Source organism: Cydia amplana, chromosome 14 (assembly GCF_948474715.1).
Source record: "Cydia amplana chromosome 14, ilCydAmpl1.1, whole genome shotgun sequence".
NCBI classification, from domain to species: domain Eukaryota; kingdom Metazoa; phylum Arthropoda; class Insecta; order Lepidoptera; family Tortricidae; genus Cydia; species Cydia amplana.
This window is the reverse complement of record NC_086082.1, coordinates 6,932,357-6,956,977: the sequence shown is the minus strand read 5'-3', so window position 1 is coordinate 6,956,977 and position 24,621 is coordinate 6,932,357. Positions and strand designations below refer to the sequence as shown.

Here is a 24,621-nt window from a genome sequence, read left to right as displayed (position 1 = left end):
TGAGAACCTAAGGTCGTCGTGCCACAGCTTAAGAATGTGGCGCGTTGTCCTCGCCTCGACGACCTGCTTATTCCCTCAAACTGCCAACATCGCAAATTTTTAGACGTAATTTCTTGTTGCTAATGTCCGGGAGAGAACCTAACGCTCTTTTAGCCACCACGGGCATTACAAATATTTGTAGAAAACCAAAATATGTAGAAGTAATTATCAATAAGGATAAAGATAATCCGCAGAACGTATTTAGCATTGAACAGCGTTAGAAAACGTAAATCGATGTAACTACAATGCCACGAGGCGGAAGACTAGTGTTCTGCAAGATTCCGCAACAGACATCGGGGTCTATCAAACGCCGTTTTGACGATGATTAATTGAGTTACTCATAATAACCCGACCCAAGCCTGATACTTGTTAGACAGTAAGGACTTTTGTCTCGAGCTTTGTTAATTTCCTGCACAATAGAGGTTCATGCGAGACAGACGGCTCAAGGAACACTTTCTATTTCGGGTTTTGCGAGTAGTGAATGTAATGTCCGCATCGTTGCGCATATTATTATTCTAATTAAGTATTAGTACTTGTTGTACTTAACACAAGTTGTTTACGTTTAATTTGATTATGAAGCTAGGCACCATTTTAAATTCCCAATTATCTTAACTATTCAACTTTTGTTATACAACGGGAAGAATATCATTAGTATGTATGTTTTTAAACCATCCTTATAATACAAATCCTAGCAAGCAATCCCAACCAAAACAAATTCCTTATCCTTATCACCTTCGATCGTCTGTCTGCCAGCCAGGGTTAAAAAATCAATCCTACATTCGGTCGTCTTGCATGACTGGTCTCAAACACGCTTCACCCTCTTCAGCAGTCACATAGGTCTTTGTTATTAGCAGTGATCGGAATTGGTAGTGCCATTTCACGGGACTTCGGTGCGGAAGCTTAGTATGGATATACCTTTTCACCCCGGGTTTTCATATTACCTACTTCAATAGGGATGATGACACATGTTGAATTTTATAACAAAATCTAGTAAAATAGATAGCAAATGAGCATTTATCATAATAATGTGGATATTAAAATACGGAAATGTTACAAAAATACAGGACCTAAGAGTTTCAAAATTTAAGTTTTTTTTAACTTCCAAAAACGATAAAAGTAAGGGTACCATTCGATTCCTTACATTTTATCCAAAAAAATATTGTATAGCAAATACATAAACGCAATATTTCACGGACAAAAACGCAATTTTCTTGTTTTGTCCATACTTCAAGATGGGATCTCAATGACCTTGACGTCACGTTCACTTATCCTTTTGCGAGGGGCGTTTCGCGAGTGAAGTGCGACTCTCGGACTTTGACTATAATTTCTGACTTTTGTGTTGCTTTAATGCAATAGGTCCCATGTCCCATATAGACATTTGATCCTAAAAACAAACCCGATCGATTGATACCATAAATGAAAATTAGTCATGTAGCCTATTAAAGACATGCCAATAAATATTTTCGTAAAAAAATAAGAGTCTTGGAATCCCGAGTCTTGTCCATGTTAAGTACAATGTTTGAGGTCATTGACCCCAAATGGCACTACCTATTCCGATCATTGGTTATTAGCATATCAAGTAACAAAGCAAAGTGTCTTAGGCCCACTTGCACCATTAAACCTGGAGTTACCATGGTTACCAGTATAGTTTGACACTTGGTTAACGGTTTAACCGCTTAACCCCGGGCAGGCGTGTCTCACTCCGCGATTTCGTCGCTTTGCTACAGGTAGCTAAAAGTACATCCGTTCGGCCCCAATTTTGGGGAAAGTCATAAGCCGCGCGTGGCGCTGTCGCCACCTAGCGGCCATATGTGTGCTGATCGTAACAGACGCGTTTTGTTAGAGAGTGAGTCTTCTGTACTTAGTACTATTATTTATTCTGTGCCCCGGGTTAGTGGGATGGTGCAAGTGGGCATTAGTGAATGAATTGAATAATGAATATAAGACCACTTGTCGTGGTCGCCTATTGTAATATAGGTACGAGTATCAGATAATTTTGTAGTACCAACTTAACTCACTGCATTTAAGAAGGATACGCCACCTACCGCAACCTTGCGGTCGTCGCGCCCATTCGTTAGACTTACATGGACATAATTCGCTATTTGTGTAGGTCCTCGAGTGGGTCGTTATATCTCATTGTTACCACCGAACCCATTAACTAACGCCTGAGCCTAAATGACGCTCTGTAATTATCGCCGCCCGATTGTTTCTTATGATGTCACCAACTACTGAATTCTTAAAGCATCTTGACTGAGCTCTACCATAATACGACTTAACCTCTAGACCCGTAAAACCGCTGCGTAATAGAAGGTCACGTTTCAAGTGGTTCGGTTAAGGCAATTCACATAGTCAGTTACAGTTCAGCTCCGTTATCTCTTTATACGACTATTTAGTTATTTGGATTTAGCTCTCGTCATTCGACTCTACTATAATTATCAATCATAAACAAAACAAACGTTAGTTTGACTTTATGTATTTATTTGCATAGTAATATTCTACCCTGCACTTCGTTTAAATTTACATATCATGTTAAGAGGATAGTGGATGACCGCTTCCCAATACAAGCGTAGTCCCCATTTCCCTCCCTGGATATAGACATCGTGGAAAAAATATTTTTACACGGTTGTATAATATTGTATATTATTTTTACTAACCATAGTTATGCCCCTTCGTTTGACTTTTTTCGATTTTTAGGGTTCCGTACCCAAAGGGTAAAAACGGGACCCTATTACTAAGACTCCGCTGTCCGGCCGTCCGTCCGTCTGTCACCAGGCTGTATCTCACGAACCGTGATAGCTAGACAGTTGAAATTTTCACAGATGATGTATTTCTGTTGCCGCTATAACAACAAATACTAAAAACAGAATAAAATAAAGATTTAAGTGGGGCTCCCATACAACAAACGTGATTTTTGACTGAAGTTAAGCAACGTCGGGCGGGGTCAGTACTTGGATGGGTGACCGTTTTTTTGCTTGTTTTGCTCTATTTTTTGTTGATGGTGCGGAACCCTCCGAGCGCGAGTCCGACTTGCACTTGGCCGGTTTTTTATTATTATAAGGGTTACTTAGCAAAAGGAAGCGAAACAGGTATGTCAGACTGTCTCGCCTTATTACTTGTGGTCAAGTTAAAAACCACAATTTATTCTAAATCTACTTGCATCTCTAGACACTGAAATCTAATGAGGTCATAAAATGTAAAGAACCACTTTAAACTTCCATCTCATTCTTGAAACTTTAACATATAATGAAATAAATCATAAACTGCAAACAAAGACCCAGAGGGGCTTTAAACCCACATTAGGTGCTATAATAACTGTGAATACCATCCTCAGCGTAAATACTTGAATTCCCTACGGAGTCATTTAGCGATGCCAGCGTTTCAAATAAGAAAGGAAACTGAAATGCAAAGTACCGCCAGACAACAAGAATGGGATTCCTCTACAATCCACTCACGTACGACTGTTGTCAACTTTCGCAATGTTACCTCGCGACACTCAAATCGTAAGTAGACTCGAAGGCTAAATAGCACTCGAGGTTATGAAGCCATCCACGTGAAGTTTCAAATTGTCGAATGGGAACTTGAACACAAACCTTACCTTTCATTTTATTCAAAAAGGGGTTATAACTTTGTTACAAATTGTTTCCGAGAAGATTAAAACCCTTTGCAATAGCCCAGCGTTTCAGAAACTTACCAGATCAACGCACCAAAGCGGAAAGCTTATTTTCTTTGAACAATGTTATGTAAATTGCTTAAATTGGAAGATCACACGCTTTGCGGTTTCATTGAATGCGTCGTGTCTAGGTAAATATGTATAACTGCGAAGGTGACATTTTGAAGGTCTTCGTTCGGTCAGAAAGCCGAGTCCCTCCTCTACTCTACGAGCATTCATAATTACTGCTAAGCCATTCACTCGTGAATTTTACCTTGCGTTTACTTTATGGTGTGTCTAAAGTAGGGTAATGTGATTTAATCATTTATGTGTTTAACTTCATTGCTGTAAAATAAGGCAGGCAGTTTAATATAAAATTTACACCGAAGTAAATTCTACTGGCATCGACTTAGAATCATTACAGAATAGTATGTCAATAAGATTCATGATAATCTTAATAAATCTAGCTAGAGTCTTGTAATATCGTGATGGGAAATGATTAACTCATCAGGGTCATAATTGATAACAAAATATTATTTTCCTCTACTGGTATTATTTCAGCGGTAGCCGTGTTACACGATCAGTTTAGCATCTCAGCCTTGGCTTACTCTGGGCGTTCCCGCGATAACTTTAATTAGGGCTAACTACCATTTACTGCCTTGGCGGTTTAGTAAAAGAAGTAACGATGAATAAATTACAATTAGTGCGATTTATCCAATTAAATGCATACCACAGTGTTAATTCGATTATGTATTTACAAACATTAGTTACAATGACATTCCAAATTATTGGTTTTTCCCACGAGAGTTGCGACAAGTTGCAAAATTATGTAGAATTCCTAAATCGCACTAGCTTTCTAGCTTTGTGAATATCGATATTGAAGACTGAGCAATTTCTGGTTATACCTAATGTCGATCAGGGCGTAGAGCGCATTTTACGGGTATTCTAACCAAAAATAAAATGTAAGAACTATCAAGACTATGTTGCTGCTACACGTGTGACGTGATCTTCGTAAATTGAAAAACTTGCGCGAAACATCCTCGGGAGCTCTATGAACTGCACGCAGGCTAACAGTTCGACCCCGTGAGCCCGTGACGTTGGATATCGGAATGGTTTATGGGCAATGCCGTGCGTACGTGCCACGGAAGTTAACTGACTTAAACTGAAACAACTCCCGACCCATAACGAGAACTCTTCGATTAATTACGATACCAACTCTGAAACTGTTATGGAAACGCCCATGTAACTTTACCTACCTATAGTTTTGCTACATATATCTACATACACTTCTACATTACGTCATTCGTATTACTGGTAATAAAACTGAATAAAATCTATTATGTATATTGTTAAGTAAGCGTTCTCAGGTCTACCTGGAGATCAACGGGATAATCTATGTTTATTTGTGTATGCGCCCCTATGTGTACCTACGTACCTAGTGTACCTACATACTTGTCACATTTTATATTTCCACGTGTAGAAATGAATATTTTTTAAGGTATGAACGGTTTCGAAAAGAAAAACGGTGTTTCGATTTTAAAATAAAACTTAAATTAAGAAAATCGTCAACGGCCTAGCTGTGTAGATTTCCATTTAAATTTACCTGACCGACAACAACAAAAACAGAACAAAGAACATTGATTTAATTAATTAAAATAGAACTGATACATATATAAAATTGAGATATGTTATTTTATTACTCATTTCAGAGGCGAGGTTTCAAAAGGACTACTCATTTGGAAGTTGGAAATTAGGTTCTATAATTTAACGCTACTACATCTTTCTATTAGTACCACTACCAATTGTTTCCCTGATATGTTATTATTCTGCTCTACGGACACAAAAACCTGTGTAGCACTCGTTTCATATCTGTCGGAAGCTATTATTTCTAAGAGAAAAGTATTATATCAGGCTTGTCGCGGAAGCCTTTCATGTCATGATGGATTTTGTCAGATTGTGTCGTCTCGGCGGCAGGTCGGTGGAGCCGCGGGCGAGCGGCGGCGGGCGCGTTATCATAGGGCGGCACATGGCAGCCGCGCGGGGGCGCCGGGCGCGATTGTCAGTCCCACTCGGAGCGACGTACCGACCGATCGCCTCGCGCGCCGCTAACGCTCCAACTCGCGAATCTATCCTCTCCGTATACCAACTGCTCCAACTTTGTGTTGCTTACCTTCGCGCCCGCAAGCTTTTAAATTGAAAAATTCATTGGTAGAGTTACCATTTGACTGTAATTTTAACTTAATACAAAAGTTTATCGACCCCAACTTTGCTGCCATAACAACCCTTATTCACTTCTCTCGTAGTCGCTCCCTCTAATTATTGACTCCCCTAAAGTTTTAAAAATCTCTCTCGATTCGTCCCTTTTATTGCTTTAATATTTTTATTACTTCGCTCTCGATTCGCCTTTCATCGTGCAGTTCGTCAGTCGATTCCATTACGATCACGTTTCCTTCTGTCCACTTCCTCGACCGTTTAATTACTAGACGGGGACAATTAATTTTTTTTCGATTTCGCTAGCATCGCCTTCCGGGCGCGAATCTAAGTTTCCACACGGTTTGCGTCATCGTTATCTGTATTTAGGTCAATTAAATCGCGTTGAACCATGACACTGCGTTGACATAGTCGTCACAAGTCGTCATAGTGTGTGAATGTGGTGTTGGGCGCCCCGGCGAGGACTTAGCGGCGCATGAGCGCGGGCGCCGCCGCAGCGGATGTCCACGCCGCTGCCCAAGTGGTGGATCGTGCAGTTTGGAATGCCAGCAGCTCTTGACCTAACTAGGTAATTAACTTAATGTGCTACAATACATCGTTGACTTATTTCCTAAAATTATTATGTTATTGTATTGTACGCTTTGTTCGTACACGCAGGAAGTGCTCATAGGATAAAGCTCGTCGCGTGTGGATAAAGCTTATAGTTTTGGACGTCTGAACATGTTGGAGATGATGAACGACACATTTTCTTTATCACGCGATTAAAGAATGTTAGAATCTTCTTTTTCGAGGAAAACATTTCTAGATTTCTTCTTAAATTAGAATTTTCCTTCTACCTAATACCTTGGATTTGATTAAACTGCCGTCTCTACAAGGGTTGGTCCGAAAGTTATTAGCTGCTCCAGCTCTACTTTAGCGATTTGAATATTTATATCATTGTGAGGGATCTTTCAGTGCTTATTGTGGTGGTGTGTAAATCATTTATAGTAAACGCTTAATTTTTTAAATAGTTTTTTTACTTTGATGTATTGAAGCCTAACGCAATCATGGTGATCATTTAGCATTGAAATATCCTTCACATATGGTATAAATATACCCAAATCGCATGAGTAGAGCTGGAGCAGCTACCAACTTTCGGATCAACCCTTGTAGTCTCTTGTATTCAATTCCATTACCTAATGTCACGACAAAGATCGATCTCAATGATACCAACAATCATTAAGAGATCGACTCATGTTATTTATCCAAGCAGTCATCATTTAGTATAAAAGCTTACCTTACTTAGATCCCGTTTTATTCAACATTTCAGACTAATTTTACACCGCTAATGCGCTTTTAATATTAAATGAAAAACAAGAATCCATTAACTGTACTCACAGTTCTTCAAAACATTTTAATATTTACGAGGATGGATAATCTCTAGCTAATATTTAATCAATAGCCCGGACTGCGGACTCTAGTCGCAAATGTTCAACGACATTAAACGATATCTCTAAAATAAACAGAAATACTGGAAACATCAATACCGACCGCGATTTTCATTAACCTAAATGTCATCTGAACGGTTTTTATTGACAGTCATTCGAATTATTTCGCTAAAATATTCAATTGTCATTTGAGGTTCAGAATCATTTAAATGCGGGATTGGAGCGGAGTCTTATCTTGAAGCCCTATTTATTCAACAAACATTTTAAGAGAAACGTATCTAAAATCTAAACATTTAAAAACTGTAGGTTTGTTTCGCTTTTCATCGTTTAGCTCCGTTGACAATGCACATAATGCATTAATCTTTTGGATTTCGTTGTCAGTTCGTGTTGGGTGTCTCCCAGCGATAATCTGTTTAATATATACAGAATAGGAATACCTATATATATTCCTTTATGCCCTTATTCTTAATAACTCGTCTTAATAACTCTTAAGACGAATAATTTCGAAATTGTTAATATGTACCTACTCCAAGAACGGTCTGATTTCTGAGTAAAAAAACCGTCCGAACTGATTGCACCAAACCGTCTGTAATCCAGCTTGGCACAAGATCGGCCGAAGTGGGGGCATACAGTGAGTACAAAAGTGCAAGCCTTCGAAGAGCAGAGGCGAGTGGAACTCGACGCGAAGCATGACGAGTTAAAGGCCCGACCACCTGCGGTCATCAACTACAATTTTGTCGGAGGGGTGCTGACCTGCAGTGAATGTGGCCGTACATCTACTGCTAAAATTGGTTATGACAGCCACCTGAGAGCTCACGAACATCGCTCTCAATAATCAGTGCTATGCGTGCGTGGTCGAAACCGGTCAGGACGGTATGATGAATCCACCAAATAAGGTACCTTATTTTCATGAAATCATGTTCATTATACATAATAAGTTTAGGGTACGTGTACCTATGTAATATGAAAACTAACGTTAGATTCTACGTCTTTAAAAAACGGCTAGTAGGTAGTTGGCAGTAAACGGACTCCCCGTGTAGTTTTTGTCGGTGAAACGGCCCCGAGTTGCCAGTATAGCAATGAAATTTTGTCAACACGATTGTATTCGTATTCCTATTGCACACAGCGTTTGTTATTGCAAAATGAATATTGATTACTACTACAGTTACAGCGTTAACGACGCAATTCCTTATCAACTGTGTCATAAAAGGTCAGTTTGCTATAGAAACTGGTTACGCGCGTTTCTATACATTTGTGACGTTACTAATTATTAACGACGTGATTGATCTGTTCTTTCGACGAAATGCAAAATCTGTTTGAGGGTTATTGTGTTTGAGGGTGTATGGTTATTTATTGGCGCATTGTTATATATCAAACATAAAACAGAGATTCGTATAAAACACATTTGTAATGCATAATTTTAGGTACAGTCGCCATCAAATATATCGGAGCGGCCAAGGTGCTCACAAATATCTGAGCACGCCTCTATTGTCAAGGCGTTAGAGTGCTTGTTCAGATATTGTGAACACCTTGGCCGCTCCGATATATCTGATGGCGACTGTACCACAGAATAAATAATAGTACTAAGTACAGAAGACTCACTCTAACAAAACGCGTCTGTTACGATCAGCACAGATATGGCCGCTAGGTGGCGACAGCGCCACGCGCGGCTTATGGCTTTCCCCAAAACTGGGGCCGAACGGATGTACTTTTAGCTACAGTAGCAAAGCGACGAAATCGCGGAGTGAGACACGCCTGACTGTACTTATACAGTCAGGCGTGTCTCACTCCGCGATTTCGTCGCTTTGCTACTGTAGCCAGGTGAGACACGCCTGACTGTATAAGTACAGTCAGGCGTGTCTCACTCCGCGATTTCGTCGCTTTGCTACTGTAGCCAGGTAGCTAAAAGTACATCCGTTCGGCCCCAGTTTTGGGGAAAGCCATAAGCCGCGCGTGGCGCTGTCGCCACCTAGCGGCCATATCTGTGCTGATCGTAACAGACGCGACCTAAGACCTAAGGGTCTAAATCAATCAGTAAGTCAAAAGCGAGCTGTGGAGTCAAATTTAAAGCCTTATTAGTCACATAGTTTCCGACATCTGTACCGAAGCCATCATGTTTAATAACACGGTTTTCACTTGTTTACGCTTTATATTTTCTGAAAGGAATTCATCAATAACTCAAATCAATAAGCACGAGAATAACAATAAAATGTGTCGTCAAATAAAGTCCTTGGCCTTGCTTGCTTCGGTACATCACTTTTATGGTTTATATCGCTCTCTCATATTTTATCCTCACGTTTTATATTGATATAAATATTCAATTGCAGGCTGTAAGGATATTTTTATTCGTCCATTTCGTTTCCACTGGCTCGTCAAAATAAAGGCTGATGTAGTCATAGCTCACGGCGTTGGAATTGAAGTGGTCGTGTAACGTTTACGAGACGTTTATATTCAGAAGGGCGTACCACCCGCGACGCGCGGCGAAATCGGAGATACTCTGTTGGTGGCTATGGCTATCCATACTGGCATCACGATATCGTGGCGTACCTAACTCGCCATAACATTAGTATGGTGTGATTCACGGTGGTTTTAGCGCTGCATTCCTCAACTACTATATCGGTATTATTCGCTCCATGCATGTAATTTTGTGGCAAATGCTTGTCCGCTCTCAGCATTATTTTTAATATTTTGGTAATCATACATATCATTTCATTTTGAAAGTTGGTTTAGGCTTCATGCCAATAAGGAGGACAAGAAATGTAGTACTGAGTGCCACCTAGTCCATCCACTGGGCCTTACTGAAAATCAGCGTCGCGGAGTGTGCCATGTGGCTCATACCGTGACACCTAGCTGAGTGAGGACCATTTAGCGCAACCTCTCATTTTGTGTTCTCTTTTGTTAGTTTTTAAGGTTGTTATTGTGCTAATAAATGCTTTTTCTTTCTTTCTTTCTAGTAGGTAAATGAAATAAGAATTTTTGAAAAAAGGCAAGAAATGGCATTTGCCTGCGTCGTGTTATCTGTCTTTAAATAAAGTAGAAATAAAGACCACGAACCACGACGGCTCACGTCGGGCTACGCGAAATCCGAAAGTACACAGCTAAGTCCCTTCTGTACTTAGGTCAACCTGAAAGGTCCAGCAATCCCAGAATATGTAACCCATCAAAAACATTACATGTAAAAAGGTGCAAGTCTCGCAACGCTTTTACTACAAAAAAGTTTTGAGATGTAATGTGAAACCAAGTCGGTTATTTTAATCAGTGCCAGGGGGTGTTAAAACCGTATCAATAAGATATCTTTAATTTGTAATACCTATAATGACTTGGCCATCGCACGGCTGCATAATGACAAAAGGATCACCTATTAAAAATAATCCTAATTGAACATAACGCTAGCGCTAATTGCAGTTTGAGCATTACACATATTTACGAGTACGGTACGAGTAAAGCATTATGTGCGATTGCCAAGTCATTATATGTATTACAAATTAAAGATATCTTATTGATACGGTTTTAACACCCCCTGGCACTGATTAAACTAACCGACTTGGTTTCACATTACATCTCAAAACTTTTTTGTAGTAAAAGCGTTGCGAGACTTGCAACTTTTTACATGTAATGTTTTTGATGGGATCTCATCTCTTTTTGTAGGCAGTCCTTTTTTTCGGGTACTCATACCCATACTATGTATACACATATCATAACTAAACACATCTTCATTCATACTCACATCGTACATCGTAGTGTACCTTTACTTTACCTACTATTTGTAGGAACTGCAACAGTAACTTTGTAATATCATATATTTATATGGGATTACAAACTTACTTATGCAGTTCTTAGATCTTTAAAACGTGACTGATATTGCAATATTTTTAGGTTTTCCCTTTATGTGGCCATTAAATCCTAACTCTGTACCAAATTTCAGCTCTCTGAATTTATGGGAAGTACTAGTTCTATTCTGATGATCATGAGTGAGTGAGTGAGTGTCATAAATGCGAAACTTTGCTTTCGCTTAACTTCGGAACTAAATGACCTACAGACTTGAAATTTTGGATTTTAAGTATGTGATTATAGCTTACTGGATGACGAAAATTTCTGAGTTCTGGTCTTATCCAGAGGTTCTCAAATAGGGGCCTGAAAATGCTGCGAAATGGTTCCAGTAAAGGATGGTACGGCAGTGTTTGCTTCGCGCTCGACTTGGCGGGGGCACTGCCGTGCCCCCAGATATTTATTTTGCGATTCTCGAAAAACACGTCCTTCTCGATTATCAGCGGTAAGATTAATAAAAAGCGACCAAGTGCGAGTCGGACTCGCCCATGAAGGGTTCCGTATTTAGGCGATTTATGACGTATAAAAAAAAAACTACTTACTAGATCTCGTTCAAACCAATTTTCGGTGGAAGTTTACATGGTAATGTATATCATATATTTTTTTTAGTTTTATCATTCTCTTATTTTAGAAGTTACAGGGGGGGGGGGACACACATTTTACCACTTTGGAAGTGTCTCTCGCGCAAACTATTCAGTTTAGAAAAAAATGATATTAGAAACCTCAATATCATTTTTGAAGACCTATCCATAGATACCCCACACGTATGGGTTTGATGAAAAAAAAATTTTTGAGTTTCAGTTCGAAGTATGGGGAACCCCAAAAATTTATTGTTTTTTTTTCTATTTTTGTGTGAAAATCTTAATGCGGTTCACAGAATACATCTACTTACCAAGTTTCAACAGTATAGTTCTTATAGTTTCGGAGAAAAGTGGCTGTGACATACGGACGGACAGACAGACAGACAGACATGACGAATCTATAAGGGTTCCGTTTTTTGCCATTTGGCTACGGAACCCTAAAAAAGGGCCTAAGTTTATAAAACCTACTACAAACAGTCGCACGAGAAGTCTACATTATAAAAATGATAAAAACGCTCCACAAACAATTTTTAAAATAAATTGCCAAAATACAATCACACCCAAACAAATGTAGGTACCTCAAATATGAGTTAGATTTTCAAACAACAAACCTTTTCTTTCACTGCATGATCTCTAACTGGCTCATTATAGAAACTTTCAGTATTGCCCACGTATATTAGTTTAGCGTGAGCTGTCTCGGGACTATACAATTGTACATTTATATTAGTCATATACGAGTCACACGGCGCTCGTTTTACTACTAGCAATAACTGGCTAAACTATCTCAAACACGTTCGTAAATAGCTTTCCTAAGCACGATCGTAATCATTTATCTGAATCACTTAATTTAGTTAGTGCAGTTGCGGTTAATACAAGGAAATAAACTTGTGCCTATTTGATAGGAACTTGATCATGAATATTGAGAGCCTAATTATTCCACGTAATCGTTTAAAAGCGATGCTTTCAGGGTCACGCACAATCTCATTCAAAATTATGTTCAACGTTAAATAGATACAGCGACAAGAACCATTAATTGTTTCCCGAATTAAGGTCCAAAGACGAGCACTCCATAAATCACTTAGGCCCACTTGCACCATTCCACTAACCCGAGGTTAACCGGTTAAACCTGGATTTACCATGGTTACCAGTACAATTTGACACAGGGTTAACGGTTTAACAGCTTAAACCCGGGTTAGCGGGATGGTGCAAGTGGGCCTTAGTTGCTTACTATTAAAATAAACCGTCCGAGTCTACAAAAGCAAAGGAAAACTTTAGAAAAATCACGTATTGCTCAGACAAATAGAGGATGTAAGTTCGGTGCAAAGTGTGTTGTACAATGGCAATCTATTTCCTCTCCCCGAGGAGTTGCCCGGTCTCGACAACTCCCTGTATAACCGACTCGAGAGGAATATGGCATTTTTGTATGAGTAGGTATATAAGTAGGTACATGAACAACTAAAATGTAGCCACTGCTGAGACTTTATTGCTGTTCATCACACTTTGCTAGAATAGATTACAGTTATTGCTCGAGTTGGTTTTATGTGGGCTGTTTACGTTGCAAAATTGTTGTAGCTGCATCCCACTGTTTACTGGTTTTAAATGTTATTCCATGTTTTATAAGGCTTACGTAAATAATTCAATATTTTTATCTGTTGTTTAACGAGTCAACTATGCATTTACATTTCGCCTTCGTTCGTAACGACTGATAATAACTTGGCATAATATTCTTATATGTATTTTCTAGGTCGCTTCTTGACCTTTAAATAGTATAATACCTAAAAAAATATGCGTCATTTATGTAAATATTGCAATATTACTTTATAAACGACGTCTCAGGTCTTAATGGTTAATGGTTTCAGCTTCATTAACAAAGTATCAGAAATTGCGAGTTATATTAAAATATCCATAAGAATTGGGTAGATAATTCGTAAACCTTCATTGAGCTCGACAGCCGCTTGCGAGAACAATCTTTCAAGTTCGGAGCGGGTAATCGCTTGGAGAATTTAATATTTCGTAATTTTGATGCCTTTATTTCGCCCTTATTGCGAGTTATCAAATCAGAGAGCGCTTAAAGTGGAAGATCCTTGCTTATTAATTTCCCAGACCGTGCTGTTTACAGCAGAGATTTAATGAAAAAAAATATCCTCAGCTTTTGCCTTTTCATCCCATCCCATAGCGTAAATTTACTGAGATACACTCGCTTGTCTTGTAGTCAATGAGAAGCGCGAAGCGGTGTTATTCTATGTACTTATAGAACGCAGTCTTGTCGAATGCACACCGATCCAGTATATGAGGTCTTGAAAATATGCATCAGATATTACGGATCTCGAGGCGACAGCTTCACTGGGTTTCTTGAGCGTAGACTCGCCTGCGCTCAGTGAGGAAAGTGAATACGAGTACGAAGCTTGTGTTTAAATATATACTCTTGCTTCACGGTTCCATTAGCGCGCCTAAAGGAGCGGCGGCACGTCCCGTTTCCATGAACCGGCAACGTTTTATCTGGCCGAGTTCAGTGCACGACTGCGAACATGTGGCGAGCCGGGAGGGCCACTCGCGGCCTCGATGACACTTTGACACACTTTGATCACCCAAATGTCACACGTACCTTTCAACAGTTTCAACGTACCTTCTGGGTAAACATTATCTGTATCCTTATATGCACTTAATAAATAAAATCACATTAAGTAGGTATATGTATATATGTGTCGAATAACCGCTACCATTTCCATTGCACAAATAAACGTATAGTTATTACTTATTATTCACATAAAGAAATACAAGTTTAATATTGAATTTTATGTTTTAATGTATCATAAAACACGTTACAGATGATAGACTCTTAAAATACATAGAATATTAGCATCCACAGTATCCACACCGGTATTCATTTATAAAAAAATATATCATGATTGATACCTATGCATAAATTTTCTTCAAGTCGTTTGTATAGGTAATTTTATTTTATCATACCTTATCATTAAATCTCATTACCTTTTCATAGTGCTTGTTGCTTGATTTAAGAAATGAAGAACCTATGTAAATAACTAATAGGATCGTTCCAGCTGCGATAACGATTTATGTTGTCTTCCGCGACCAATGTATCTGCGACTGACAATTATTCGCGCGGTCGTTTACTGCAATAAACGCTGCGCTAAAGTCATGTATGACAGGCGCGATTCAATACAATAAGGCATTTTGCATCAAACTCGGCTAAAACTACGGCGCGAGATCACGAATGTAGTACGCCAAATAAAGCTTTCTTACATATAAATAGTTAAAATAAGTATGTGTGACTGGTTAAGCTCAGTCTTTATCACAATACAATCGGGCTTTACATTGTTGGTGATATTATTTTAAAATTGCCTTCAAAACTACATAGCGTATGCAGGCCGGATGCTCTTTATGCACCTATTTGTGAGTACGTTTCGTAAAAGCATTGGCTGGCTGGCTGACAGTGTTTACGCCTTTGCTATACCCACAAACATTCTTTAATGGCCCAAGAAGCTTGGCTGGCTTTATACAACACTGCACTTTATTTCGTGGCTGGTGTTGCAAAATTTCTAGATAAATTTCTTCCTTTGAAAGTTTTAATATATGTCTTTGTGGTCTTATGAATAGTTACACCGTTAATATATTATTTCAGGAAGTTGTTCATCTACTGCTTGCTTCGCAAATCGAATAGAGTTTACCAAACCACAGTCTTTATTTCTCAGTGTATTTTTCTTAGACATGACAAAATGATACTGGGAACGTATTCATTGCGGTGAACCATTTAATTAGAGCACTTTGTTTCTGATCATGACGCAGAATATGTATTATATTGGTGTAAAATTTTCGATTCCATGCCGGACCGCATGTCAGTGGTCCTGACCGCAACAAGGGGTAACGTTTAAAATTTGGCTAGACTTAGCAATAGTTAATGCCACTAAAGTGTTGCCTGGGAAAGTTCGGAATGTTTTCACGGATGTTACGTTTCGCTCAGTAATTGAATGGGGTCGGGTGAAATCAGATTTATTTCCTCCGCATTGAACTAAGGCCCAACAACTATACAAACTAAACAAAGTTAAGCAAATTCAAAAGTTTTTAGTGCTTCGCCAGTGACCCTGGCAACTCCTTCATAACGACTAGTCGGGGTTTACTCACTATTTGAATTAAATACAGCCTTGTAAATGCTAATTCATATTTAAGGTAACTTAGACAGTGTAACCGTCTCTAATGGTTTCTTCATTTTTCCAAGCCTAGCTTAACTAGATTAAAGCCAGTTAGTTACAAGAATGTTGACGAGAATTGATCGGGTTGTAGGTAAGTATGTAATAAGTAGTTAGGTACTGTGGAATAAGAATAATGTAATCCTCGTAGCATCGGATTTAATTCGTGGAGCTAGTAGGCGGCAGTCTTTGGGCACTTCCGCGTTCGTCAGCCTCGGCAGCATGGCACACGCCGGCAAGGCCGTGCGAACCTCTTTGTCTTTATGCCGATGTGGGCACGCCTAATAAATCCAACTCGCGGTTATTCACATGCCACATCTTGTGAGCGACCGCATAAATTGACCGAGCAAGTGCACACCAGTCATCTAGCCTCGTAAAAAACTAAGTCTTAGTATAATACCGACTGTTAAAAGTTATCGTAGCCTAATTATTTTGGAAGCATTTTATTACACTTTTATTACAACGTATTTTTCAGCAGACGCGGTAACAACCGTGGCTCACGAACGTTTCTTAATTAATAAAATTGGCTCCCCCAAAACCGACAAAGTAATTGAGCCTACTCGAAATAGGTCGGTACAACTTATTAAAAAGGTGAATCAAGTAAATCAATTCGCTGCGATTGCCATTATCAGCCGCTTTACTAGTTGCTCACTCTTCCGTAAATTGGGTAACTATTTAGTTGCAGCATCTCAACAGCAGACTGCAAGCGGTTGCGAAGAAATGCTCTCTGAGCAAACCGGACATTAAACGACGTTTTGCAATAGAGACTATCGTGACAATGTTAGCTCGTTATATCAGTAGTTTCTCGCTGCTTATTTCCCTAGTTTCTTGAACATAAATTGTAGTCAGCTTATTGTCGTAAAACTTTACAAAGCAAAGTTTGGCTCTCAATTGTTTTTAATGGCAGCATCGTACTTGAATGAATTATCCCCCGACTGACTAAATAAGGGAGGGTTTGTTTTACAAGCGTAGTTAAGTGTGTTGTATGTTTACGTACGTACGCACCTATATTGGCCATACGCTCAGCTCATGGTAACAATATGTAGCAACTTCATCATTTTTATAAGAGAACGCAACGCAACATACTTTAGAGTAGAAAGGGTACCTCTATGTGTGTCTAGCCGCGGAAACGTTACGTAACAAGATCATTGTTTCGTTCTTACCTTGCCTGCGGCCATGCGATAATAACATCACCGACCTTTGTTCGCGGCGAATACGACGTGTAACATGGATCATGAGCTTGTCGTAAAATTAACACTACCCGAATAACGTGCCTGCAGCTTCGCGTAGCAACAATATCTTGCTACTGGAATTTACATGTAAATGCTTCCAGGTTTAAAAGGAGACTGTGATATCTTTTACCCCTCCGACAATTTGTATTTACTACCGAATTTACATCACATAATATACATGTATTTCGTATTCGTAGAAGAGTGCGAGCGCTTTGTTTTATGTACGTGTTGTGTCCAAAACTAATTAAAAAGACACTTGTATAGAGATCATGGGCTCTTCTAAAGTTTATACCTTTGAGCTTAATAATATTGATTTGATGTAAACTCGTTTTAATATACCAATCATAACCACTTATCACATTTCAAATTTGTTTCTCACACAATATACGGGTAATCGAATTCCACCAGTAACTAGTTTTAGCAATCACGTGTCAGAATCTAGATTTATTTATGATTGATTCGCTCGGGTCGTTCGTATGACGGAAGCGACCAGACTCCATTAACGCGCAGACCGCAATAATATTGCAGTCATTTACCAATTGCCTTCTGTGAGCCAAAATAGACAGTGCCTGTGGTCGGACTGATAGTGTGTTCTTGGTTTTCGATATTATTGACATACCACTGCTGCAACGCAGCTGATACGTCGGAATTTAAGGTAAAAACAATGAAATTATATCGCGTTAGACCCATTTGTGAAATTAAATATTATTGACATCGGCAAAAGTCTAATAGTTGAATGCAAGTTATATTTAAACGGTTTCTCCTGAAAAATGTTTCAGATGGAATTGAATGGAAACCTTTTTGTGCCGCTTTTTTAAACTTGTAAAACTGTTTCGGTTATCTTACTTTTCAATTAGGTACAAATGGTTTGGACCTTTTAAACAAACAAAACCGCATGGAAAACTTAATTTGCCATAAATGTATGTAGCGTCACTGCCAACAGTTTCCATTTTCTTAACAAAAGGTGTAAAAAGTACCGCGGCACACGCATTTTTCTTGAAATATTGCTAAGGATTAATTTCATTCCTTTATTCCACATGGGAAAAGTAAGGTAAAAGAATATCACAAAAAAGCGTCATACCACTTGGGGACGCGCGCGTTGTTGGTAGGTACTTATGTGTTGAATTTGTTTGCGAAAGGGTTCCGGAAACAAAAGTATATTTGCTTGCTTGAAACATCTGCAAAAACTGTTAGCACAACTCGGAGCTAGTGAGCTTTACCGATTAAAAAGTCTACAAGGTGACAGTGGTTATGGTGACAATTTATCTAAATATATAAATAGTCGCATAATATAATTATTTAACTTGCCTAAATAGGTCAAGGTTGGAATTTGAAACATATTTCTCAAATGTTGTAGAGCTCCACTAAAAAAGAATTTTTGGAAACTCAACCATAAGGAAATAGTTATTTGTACAACAAGTGATCAAAGTTTGATATTTCTTCGAGTGCTTATTTTGAGTCCCGTGCAAGCGAAAGAATCTTGAGCGTAGTAAGGGACTCAAAAGCGCACGAGATGTAAATAACTTTGATCTCGTGTAGTACACAACATTTTTCACCTCAGCGCAGTGAGAACATACCTATTAGACAACTTGAAAAATGTAATCCTTGTTCATCACTTAATACCTGCACTCATGTTTTCTTAAGATATACAAACAATTAAGTTTAATTACCGCAATGGAACACAAAAACAAAACGTAATAATAAATTCCATTAAAATAATATAGAAATAACAAACATTAACTAACACTTCAATCGACAATTTAAAAAAAAAAATCTTTGTAAGATACGGTCCGAATTGCGGATACGTACTATTTGTCAACTATGGTAGAAATTCTTAAAAGTAAAATAATTAATTTTGCGTGATGATCTGTGTATTTTTTGAGTTCGTTATTTTAATTGTATAATAAAATACCTAAAATATAGTATTTTATCAGTTTTTATCAAATCTTAAACTAGAAACGTTTATTTCATTGAAAAATACAGTAAAAAGACAAATAAATAACTTATGAACTAAATACAACTATGAATAATACTAAATTAAAACTAACAATCCTAAATATATCTAAAATAAAACAAGGAATATAAAAACTACTGAAAGAGGCCTCCCCGCGCTACCCCCGGTGCAAAGGTGCCCATCACACTCGCTGCGTTACCGCGTTGAATTGCGATGGACAGCCTTTGCACCAGGAAAAACCCGGAGCGCGGGTCAAGGCCACTTTCTTGCAGGCGGCGACCTACTTCCCTAAGGAAGGTTTTTGCCTCAGCGCACCAACAACCGGACGTCTCTACGGCTACTGGAACGAAAAGGTAATTAGTGCTGAGTGCTGAGTACTTTTGATGTTTATGTAGGGCCGCCACCTCAGCGGCTGCGCCCGCCGTCCGGATGGTGCGATAAAGGTGTGAGGGGGCAAAAGTGCTTACACATGTAGCGTCCCATAGTAGACACTTGCCTTTTTCCCATGGCACTAGTGTCAGGCCATCAGGCCTTTTGCCATCCGACCGGCTAAGGCCTGGCGGTTCTAGCGTGGAGGGGATGTTTGCCGACACTAATGCCCTGCGGATGATGTCGTTCAAGGCATGGTGTCGTGGGAACCTACCGGCGCAGCGGCAACAGCTCATCTTAAACTTTATTTTTATTTATTAATTATTAAGAATTCATACTCGTACGTGGTTTGGAACGATGCGGTCTGAAGTTTTTCGGGGGTCTATTATAAACCGTGAATATACTGTTGAATGTTGTTTTAACTTTTTTTTGTCTATTTGTTTTTGCTAACAGTGTGAAAGGGACAGAGATAATAGAACCCAAGTATTTCGAAATTTTATTAGACCCCGCATGTTGAAATGACATTTGACTATAAAGGTCACTTGAATGTCATTTTGTCTCACTCAGTGAGCAAAATCGCATTTTGCTCACTGTTTTTAAGAATCAAAGTACCCTTGTTCGAGCTGCTGAGGTGAAAAATTAATTATGATTCAGTTCCAATCTTGGACTTTGCTCGAACAAATACGAAAGCTGAATGAAATTACTCAAATGACTGGACCAGTGAGATACATCCATGGACCCGTCCTGTCGTCACTTCTTATCTGTTTGCACATACAAGTCTTCCAAGGAACAATTTCTACCAATTCAGGGCATTCAAAGGTTTCCTTATACTCAGTCAATCTCTATAATTTAGTATCTAGTTGTAGGTTAGCCGGACGCGGCACGCCCCCCCCGTAGTGCGTTGAACCGCCGGTTATATTTAACTACGGCAACACGTGTGCGCTGACAGTGGTAATACTATGCAGCAACCAAGCTGGAGAGCTTGGAGACTGTTTTAAATCACAAAATACGATATTTAGATACCACAAAAACAACCTATATCGTCGGTGCGAATAAAAAAATCGCTATGTGTTTTTTTACGATTTTTGATTTTAGCATATTTGAATTCCTTTTTCAATTTCCCGTCGACCCACATAAATATTTTTGTTATATCTTTATTAGTTTTGAAAATAACAATTCCGCTATGTGAACACAGAACAACATTTGTACAAAAAAAAAATAGAACAGAAACAAAAAAAATAGCTATGTGATTTTTTAGCACATAACGAAATTAAATGCCTTGTTTTCCGTCGAGGGTGATGGCGATAATGTTGCACATGGCGATTTATTGTAGAATGGATTACCCGACATAGACCCTAAAATCGCTATGTATAATTTCTCGTACTATGTTACTTTGGCAACAAATCGCTATGTGTACAAACTTCACACATGACGATTTTAAGTGAACCAAATTTAAGTCGCTATGTAGCAAAATTTTGGTTAAAATAATAATATTGTAAAAAATTACGAAAAAAAACTGTTTATTTTCTTCATGAGTATCGTGTAAAAATCATTGATCTATTAGAAAAAAAATACAGGTGCAACAAATATATTACAAACCGGAAAATAAACAGTAACTTAAAAATACATGGCGATTTTTTTATTCGCACCGACGATATGCTGCAACTTACATTTTCTCTTCCATATCGACATCGTTGAAAATTTGAAACCCAATTCTTCTCTGTCTTTCCTAACCCCTAATAGGACACGGGATATTTGCAAGTTTGATAAAGGCCAAAGTAATAAATATGTACTTTTAAACCAGAAAAGTGACGCATGTTTTTTACGTCAACTTATAAGACCCAGCGCGAGATTTAACTAACATCTTTTGTAATGCACATGACATGTAATGTTGAAATAAATTGTATTCTACAGTAAGTGTTTGCAAACGCATTTGGCTTTTATGAATTCATATATGAAACCTAAATTCAACCTCCAATTGATTGGATCCCCTTAAGTCACCGGTAAGAGTTTGAACGTAGTATAACAAAGGCAAGGACTTACTGCAAATAGTTTAGGTTCCATTGATAATAGGGAACTCTGTTATTATGCATTTGTACGGCTCGAGACGCAGACGTTCGATTCAGTACCTGAAGATTCACAATAGCGTTCAGTAACCCCGCGCCCACCCACTCCGTCATTGTGTCGTTGGGGGAACACTCCTCTATTGTCACTTCCTGAGGCCTATTTTGCGACGCCAGCAATGTGCACAGTCTACACTATAGTATCAAACGTTAGTGAGAGAGTTGACAGTGAAATTGTTTTCAAATATTTTATGCCAATTTAAGAATTAGGATTAGGGTTGATTTTTAGTGGAGTTTTCTTACGTTTGTTTCTTTATCCACACCTGTCTCATACCGGACATCTAATTTAAGCCAAATTTAAACTTATTTGTATCAAAATTGTACGACAGTATATTTTTTTTGCTGCAAAAGCATCAAAATGAGAAGCAGTAATGCCCGCGAACAGACGCTGTGGTGATTTAATAAGTGTTCCTTTGTCACAAATTTGGAACGGAAAACTAATATCGGACAATGTTTCATCGTTTCCCTCTTATTGCGATGTAAATTTAATTTCGTTGTTGAGTTTAAAACTATATTGGCTTGTATCATATTTGTTGTGCACAAAGGGGGAACATTATATAGGCCGGACACAGACCTAATAGGATTTTCGTTTATGAGCCCCAGGTAAGCGCTTCACAAACACGCAGCTATGATCAGGCACTGCGGTAAACTACTCTGTATTCGATACTTCGCTGCATTAATAGTTCTAAACGTCGCGTCCAGCTACTGTCAGGAAGTTAGCTTGCTATGACGCGTTTGTAATTTAAAACTTTTACTAGAATTACTAGATGTTTACCTCTAAGGGATAATGTAATCAGACACTCCGTCTTTAGGTACAACATATTTGAATACATATATTTTTTAGTACTATTTGTAACCATAACCACACAGTATACGATACTTAGCTGCATTAAGGCGAAACAGGAGCTGAGATTTAAATATCTAGGTAAATATACCCGTCTCGCTAACGGAAGCGGCTCCTAAAACTAGTGCGATAATAAGGACAAGGCGAAAAATCCTGCGTAAATATCTCAAAAATCGAGGTTTCGTACTCGACTGTATCCTCCTCCAAACCAATCGTAACCAAATTTGGAAATCTAAATGATTATGAAATTATCTGTGTCCGACCGTTTTGCTTTTTTGGCTAATTGATATCAGTTTTGAATACCACGCCTCTCATTGCGGCATAGTCAATTAGGCCATTTTGGTCATATTTGAAGGGCTCTAGCGCCTTAAAAAACAAAAAGAGCAAAACGGTCCAACACAGATATTGACAATATTAATCTGTGTTGAAAAAATCATTGCTCTAGCTTCAAAACCCATGGAGGAAACAGTCGAGTACGTTTGTATGGAGAAATGACCACTCCTGTTGCCTCTTAATTTGTTCTATACGTCAGGCGCGTTTGTAGTTCGAGCTCTTGCAAGACGCCAGAATACTTAAGCGCTCTTTCCAATTTTTCTCCATGCATGCTATTGAAAAATAATATTTTACAGGTTTCATCAACATAAATATATTTATGTGATGAACATATTGTAGTATGTTTTCCTACTTTTCCGCCTGACACCATATCAGAATATTGAGTTAGGTCTACATGAAACCCCCGAATGGGCCGTACAGGGACAAAGTAAGATATAATTGCATCTTGAATTAAACCTATACAAATACATAGATTCAAGTTTGGAGGAGGAACAGTCGAAGAACGGAACCTGGAATCGAAATCTAAGTTTTCGAGTAGACGGAACGGTAGCTAAAATTTCCTCTTAACTACGCCCGACGTTGGCTTTCTATAACGCGTCGTAGTTCGACTAACTTTTGCAAGACTCTCCAGCTTTAACAGACAACATAGAGTAGAGGAATTAGAATCACTCCCAATACATTTTGGCACGCTTCCCAACTTCTATATTCTTTGCTGCTTATAGCCCATTTATGTTGTGTTTTGGACTGACACTACGTACTTAATTAAATAATTACTTATTTAACCTACAAGTGAATTAAACGATAAAGTTCGTACAAAGCACAAAAAACAAATGATGAAATTTTCCCGCTTTTCAACGAAATTAAACCATTAACTTTTTGAGCATGCAGAGAATGTCGAAGCGACTAGGCGGCGAACTGTGTGCGCAATTTAATTAATTACAGACTATTGGTGTTATATAGGTATGTGGGCGTACTTATTGCCGCGTATGTTCCAGCCCATAGAAACGTTTAATGCATATTGACACATCAATAATGCTTTGTGTTATAAAAATAACAAGGTATTGTTACGTTACTTAACAATATCAATAATATCATCAACAAACCTGGGATAACTCGGGGCACTTATTAATCTTATTATACTAAAGTGACGTAGCAAAATATTTTATCGACAAAAATATATAGATATTACTGTCAACATCTAAATGATCTACAAAATAAATATATTTATAGAAAATCGCATTGTAAAAGCTCTGCTCGCATTGCTTCTTAAATTCTCTAAAGGTGTTTTGTCGAAGATTTTATTTTATTTTTAAACCAGGTCAGTAGGTATTTCCACATTGCCACTAAATGTGATATTCTAATCATTTTATATCATTATTTCTTAAACATTACTCCATCTTCATTTATTGCTTAATGTACATAAAAAGTAAATTTACCTATTATTATATATCGACATCTTATTTATCCACATCCAATCCCTAGAATGTTCCCCGAGTTATCACAGGTTTGATTCATCAACGAATGTTCGACTATCTGTAGTTAAATTAAATGTTATTAATTATTGTCCAATATATCGATTTTGAAGTGTCTTCACAATTTCCTCCAATTCCCAATATTAATATTGATCATACGGGCTTATTCGTTAATTATTTCATGAACCTGTTTGCGATTGCACACTAGATATGAGCGCCGATAGGCATTTAGCCGGCGGCGGCGCGCCGGTCAAAATTGGTCGGCGGCGGCGGCGAATCGGCGGCGTGGCCTTGAAACACCTTCAATTAATGAAAAAAAAATTCAAACCAAAATTTTACCGAAAAAACATG

General features: G+C 38.4%; 1 protein-coding gene across 2 annotated transcripts in view; it reads left to right on the top strand.

Moving 5' to 3' along the window:
• LOC134654033 (protein gustavus) overlaps positions 1 to 24,621 on the top strand; it is an 83,149-nt gene that overhangs the window by 7,211 nt on the left and 51,317 nt on the right. The window contains exons 1-2 of one of the 2 annotated variants that reach the window (XM_063509423.1): positions 5,635 to 5,896; positions 6,269 to 6,467. The exons of the other annotated variant lie outside the window; for it this stretch is intronic. Coding sequence (XP_063365493.1) covers positions 6,400 to 6,467 — 68 coding nt within the window. The 5' untranslated portion in view covers positions 5,635 to 5,896; positions 6,269 to 6,399. Of the gene's footprint in view, positions 1 to 5,634; positions 5,897 to 6,268; positions 6,468 to 24,621 lie in introns of those variants that run through there. 2 annotated transcript variants of the gene reach the window in all.